General features: G+C 59.0%; 1 protein-coding gene across 1 annotated transcript in view; it reads left to right on the top strand.

Moving 5' to 3' along the window:
- Positions 1-5,730: 5,730 nt before the first annotated feature.
- The window catches only part of LOC140389023 (uncharacterized), a 234,417-nt gene continuing 234,147 nt past the window's right edge, over positions 5,731-6,000 (top strand). The window contains exon 1 of the mRNA XM_072473189.1: positions 5,731-5,788. Coding sequence (XP_072329290.1) covers positions 5,731-5,788 — 58 coding nt within the window. The remainder of the gene's footprint in view (positions 5,789-6,000) is intronic.

Below are 6,000 nucleotides of genomic sequence, written 5' to 3'. Positions count from 1 at the left end.
AGCAGGTGCATTGGAACACCACCACTTGCAAGATTCCCTACAAACCTCAGACTGCCTGGTTTGTAAATATATCGCCGTTCCTTCACAGTTTCTGGGTCAAAATCCTGGAACTCCCTCCCTAACAAGGCTGTGGGTGTACCCACACCACGTGGACTGCAGCAGTTCAAGATGGTGGGTTCATCGCCACCTTGTCATGGGCAATTAGGGAGGGCAACAAATGCTGGCCTAGCCTGATCACCCACATCCAGTAAAAGAACAAATAAAAAAGAAAAAAAAATTGTCTTGCTCTAGTCTTGAAGAAATTTCCTCAGAGTTACTGATATCACCATATCACCATTGGCAATATAATGGAAACCTGAAGGGTGGAAAAGTGATAGCAGCTCAAAAAAATATTTGCTCAAAATTGTTACAGTACTATGTTGATGAGTGCTAATGTAATTGTTGGGATAAGGGTATTCTTTGTTCTTTCATGATCTTAAATTCTTCAAAATGTTTTTCATTCGATTTCCTGATTTTCTTTTTTAAAGTTATAGGGGATTCATCGACCAGCTCTGTCGTTGTGCATGGAGATGTCTAGTGGTGCCATGGTACTATTCAAAGGTACCAGGGGCGAAATTCTCCGTTATCGGCGGAAAGTCCACCGATCGGCACAAAAAACGGCGCAAATCCGACTTGCGTCACGTCGGAAAAATGGGTCGATAGTCTCCGGCCCGAAATGGGCTAGCAGCGACATAACGGGATCCGCGCTTGCGCAGTAGTTCACTACGTGCAGCGTCATACACGCCGCACGGCGTGACGGCTCATAAGGCCGCGCTGCTCCCCCCCACCCGACCGGAACACCCGACCGCAACACTCGACTGGATGGCTGGCCGTCGCTCAGCCCCGAGGTTCGAGTCACGTGATGTGGAGGCGCTCCTGGACGCGGTGGAGCAGAGGAGGGACGCCCTGTATCCCGGGCACGGCCGCAGAGCCCCACGCCACAGCCGGCATCTGTGGAGGGAAGTGGCAGAGGCTGTCACCACTGTGGCCCTGACACCACGGACAGGCACCCAGTGCCACAAGAAGGTGAACGACCTCGTCAGAGCAGGCAGGGTGAGCCTCCCCATATCCCCCCTCCCCCATACCCCCCTCCCCCATATCCCCCCTCCCCCATATCCCCCCTCCCCCATATCCCCCCTCCCCCATATCCCCCCTCCGCCATATCCCCCCCTCCCCCATATCCCCCATATCCCCCCTCCCCCATATCCCCCCTCCCCCATATCCCCCCTCCCCCATATCCCCCCTCCCCCATATCCCCCCTCCCCATATCCCCCCTCCCCCATACCCCCCCTCCCCCATACCCCCCCTCCCCCATACCCCCCCTCCCCCATACCCCCCTCCCCCATATCCCCCCTCCCCCATATCCCCCCTCCCCATATCCCCCCTCCCCCATATCCCCCCTCCCCCATATCCCCCTTCCCCCATATCCCCCATATCCCCCCTCCCCCATATCCCCCCTCCCCCATATCCCCCCTCCCCCATATCCCCCCTCCCCCCCATATCCCCAAGTGAATCCAGCCCTAACCTTAACCTCTGCAATGCACGCGCAACCGATGGCGTGCATTCATATACCTGCCTAACAGTGTTGCCTTTTACCCCTGCCACCCCCCCCCCCCCCCACAGGAGAAGCGCGCACACAACAATTGGGAGCATGTGAGGACTGGAGGAGGCCCCGCTGATGAGAGGCCACTGACCGAACACCAGGAAAGGGCCCTGGAACTGGCTGGCGGACCTGAGGACCGGGAGGTTGCTGATGCAGAGGTCGGGGGCGTACTAGCAAGTGAGCCACCGACAGCCCGTCCCCATATCTCCCCTCCCCTATATCCCCCTCCCCCGTATCACCTGATCACTGCCTGACGTCTAACCATGCATGCTTCCTTGTGTATCGCAGGACCAAACGTCCAGGCACCCATCCCCGCAGATGCAGACCGCCCGCAGGATGCCCCTCGGAGACCACGGGAGACGGAGAGACCTGCACCCTCCAGCATGCGACGCCCGCAGGATGCCCCTCGGAGACCACGGGAGACGGAGAGACCCGCACCCTCCAGCATGCGACGCCCGCAGGATGCCCCTCGGAGACCACGGGAGACGGAGAGACCCGGACCCTCCAGCATGCGACGCCCGCAGGATGCCCCTCGCACACCACGGGAGACGGAGAGACCCGGACCCTCCAGCATGCGATGCCCGCAGGATGCCCCTCGGAGACCACGGGAGACGGAGAGACCCGCACCCTCCAGCATGCGACGCCCGCAGGATGCCCCTCGGAGACCACGGGAGACGGAGAGACCCGGACCCTCCAGCATGCGACGCCCGCAGGATGCCCCTCGCACACCACGGGAGACGGAGAGACCCGGACCCTCCAGCATGCGATGCCCGCAGGATGCCCCTCGCACACCACGGGAGACGGAGACATCTGGAGCAACAGGGAGACGACACCCCCGTCACATGCAGGAGCGACCACCCAGCGACGAGGGGGGCAGCCACAGGCCCCCGTCACATCCGAGCCAGGACACCACTACCCGGGACACCACTACCCGGGGCAGCAGTACCCGGGACAGCACTACCCAGGAAGACAAAATACCGGACAGTGACTCAGAGTGGATGGGTGGAGATGAACCCCCACCCCAAAGTGCCATGGACTCAGAGTGGGACGAAGAGCACGACACAACGCCACTGCTGTCACCAACACCCTCCACCATCGCAGAAACACTCACCACGGTTGGGCACTTTAGTGATGAGGCGTCTGGTACACTCACTGGTGTGCACAACACAGCCGTCCCGGTACAGCAGGTGGAGGTAGGAGCAGCAGAGGGGCCGGGCGGTCGGAAGGCAGCCCAGCCCAAGCGAACATCTGCCGCCCAGATGGATCCCGGGTTCCTGGAGTTACCACAGCCACACATAGATCCGATGCAACCACCGACCCGGAGACGAGCGAAGAGGGTGACGGGCGGCTTGCGGCGGCTGCGGTCGCAGGTGGAGGAGTCCACCCGCGTCCAGGAGCTGGGAGTGGTGCCGGTCATGCGTGCCACCCAGGCCGACACCGCACGGGTGGCGTCCGCGGTGGAGGCAATGGGTGCGACGGTGTCAAACATGGGGAACGGTTTGCGAGGCCTGGGGCTTTCCGTGCAGGCGGCGTCTGTGGCCCAGGAAATGGCTGCCCTCTCACAGGAGGCCATGAGCCAGTGCCAGCGCCAGATGGCAGAGGCGCTCAACGCCATAGCCCAGTCTCAGCAGGCCATGGCCCAGTCTCAGCAGGCCATGGCCCAGTCTCTGCAGGCCATGGCCCAGTCTCAGCAGGCCATGGCCCAGTCTCTGCAGGCCATCGCTGAGGGCATCGGCGCCAGTGGCCATGTGCGAGCCGGCGTCGCACTGTCACAGACAGGGTTTGCCAACCCCCTGGGCTCCATGGCTGCAAACCTGCAGACCCCTGTCGATACCAGCACGGGCCTCCAGGACTGGCAGCGCCAGATGTCGGGGGGGCGTCGGATGGCAAGTCCGTTCGCATCCCCCACCCATGTAGAGGCCTGGGGGCCATTGGGCACCCCGAGGGAGGAGGAGGTGGTGTGGTCCGTCCCGGCTCCCTCTGTAGAGGAGGTCCCGGTACACCGCGATACCTCGGACTCCCCCCCTTCCGTCCCAGGTGCATCGGGTGGGCAACGGGCAGGACAGGCTGGCAGCTCGCCATCCCAGTCGCCCGGGCCGCAGCATGGCCCATCTAGGCCAGGACGCCCCAGGAAACGGCCGCCAAAGGGATCCAGTGTCAGAGGGCAGGAATCACAGGAGTCCACCTCCAGTTCTGCTGTACCGTCTGGGGAACCACGTAGACGTAGTCAAAGGGCCCGTAAGGCAAAACAATTAGACACTGAGTAAGTTGGCACGGTTGCAGGGCACAGATGAGTTTTAGGGGCTAGGGCACGTGCATGAACTCCTTTGGTTATTAAAGTCAATGTTACACCTACAGAAGCTGCCTTTGTGCTCTGTCCAAAGTGTGCGGGGGTGTCATGTACGTTGAGCGCAAGTGTGTGTGTGAGGGGTGGTCTTACCTCAGCCCCAGGTGAGTCTGCCCCCTTCCCCCTGGGCCGCCATCAACATCCCCCGGGCAGAGGACGGGACTGTGCGCTGCAGTGTCACAGCCGCATGCAGGGATGGTCCGGGCGGATGGCGGTACTGTGGTCATGGGTCAGACATAGTCCAACGATGTAGAGCCAGGAGCTCACCGCAGGGCGGGTTGTCATCATCCTCCATGGCCTGCGATAGACACGCGTCCACCCGCAACTGTGTGAGCCCGGCCCGTTGTGCCGCAGGTGGATCGGCAATGGGGGGGTGGTGTGGTGGTGTGCATGCGGTTGGGGTGGGTGGGGTTTAGGAAGGGGGGGGAGGGTGCTGGGTGGGTGGATGGGTGGGGGGTGTGGGTGGTCGGCTGTTGCCATGGTGTGCGGTCTGTGGCCATACTACCCGATTCCCACGCCCATCTAGTCAGTGAAGCGGGCGTCTATCAGTCTGTCCCGTGCCCGCTGGGCCAGCCGGTAACGGTGGACAGCCACCCGCCTGTGTCTACCCCGTCTGCCCTGACCATTACCCCCATCCCCCTCATCTGGGGAGGACTGCGCCTCTTCCTGTTGCTCCTCCACTCCGCCCTCCTCTGCCTGCGGCACATCGCCCCTCTGTTGGGCTATGTTGTGCAGGACGCAGCACACCACAATGATGCGGCCAACCCTATCTGACCGATACTGGAGGGCGCCCCCAGAGAGGTCCAGGCACCTGAAACGCATCTTCAGCACGCCAAAGCACCTCTCTATCACTCCCCTTGTCGCTACATGGGCATCATTGTAGTGGTTCTCCGCCTCATTGCGTGGCCTCCGTATAGGCGTCATCAGCCACGATCGCAATGGGTAGTCCCTGTCGCCCAGCAACCAGCCCCTCAGCCGCACACACACACACACAACCCGAGACACACCTCTCCTCACGCATTCAGACTGCGGCCACGCCATTGCCTGCCCAGAGCCAACCCCCCAGGCCGTCATTCACCTCCACGCTGGTCGGCGTGAACCTGGAGCACAGGGTCATGCCGATGAAAAGGAGGTTTAATTTACGTCGACGTGAACGGTCATCACGTCGACGGGACTTCGGCCCATCCGGAAGGGAGAATATCGGCAGGCCGAAAATCGGCTGCCTTGCGCAGACCCGTGGCATTCTCCGCGGCAGTGGCGACATTAACGCCCCGCCGACTTTTCTCCCTTCGGAGACTTCGGCAACCGGCGGGGGCGGGATTCACGGCGGCCAACGGCCATTCTCTGACCCGCTGGGGGGTCGGAGAATGACGCTCCTATTTTGTAAGATATACCTCTCTCCCGAAGGCTCAGAATGTTAAAGATATTTATTTTCTTTCTTTGTTTCTATGAAGCCTTAACAACAAATTATAGCTGCTTTGAATACCCCAGAAAGAATGCATTGAAAAATAATTACTGCTTGTTCAGTATTTAGAACTTGCATGGCCAAGTTTCCAAGCATCTTGAATCAAGCATTGTTATCTACATAAAAACACTAAATTGACTAACACTCGTTACCCATGCCTGTTCAACCAGTCCTGAAAACTGTTCCCACCCTTATTTGAATTAATTGTTCAAGCCATTATAGAAAAGTCTGGGGTATGTGATTAGAATTCAGTTTCTGCCAGATCTGTGCAAAAATATGTTGTGGATCTGCTGGAGTCTCTTGATTGCTTCTGCTCATGGGCAAGAGATTTCAGGTAAGAAACAGATGCTTCAATCTTTTCTGTTGACATTATGGTTCTCCTTCTTGCAAGTTTTTATTTAAAAGGTTTGTAAAAGGCAAGAAAATGTAAAAAGATTACAAACATTTTTAAAAATAGTTACAAGCAATAGAATCAATTCCAAGCAGCTATACGCCAGCAAGATTTCAGGTCATTTTCTCCAGTAGTTTCCTTCAGTGGAAAGCTCC

Source organism: Scyliorhinus torazame, chromosome 14 (genome assembly GCF_047496885.1).
Source record: "Scyliorhinus torazame isolate Kashiwa2021f chromosome 14, sScyTor2.1, whole genome shotgun sequence".
In the NCBI taxonomy this organism is placed as follows: Eukaryota; Metazoa; Chordata; class Chondrichthyes; order Carcharhiniformes; family Scyliorhinidae; genus Scyliorhinus; species Scyliorhinus torazame.
The sequence above is the reverse complement of the archived record's forward strand: the minus strand, read 5'-3'. Positions and strand labels throughout refer to the sequence as shown.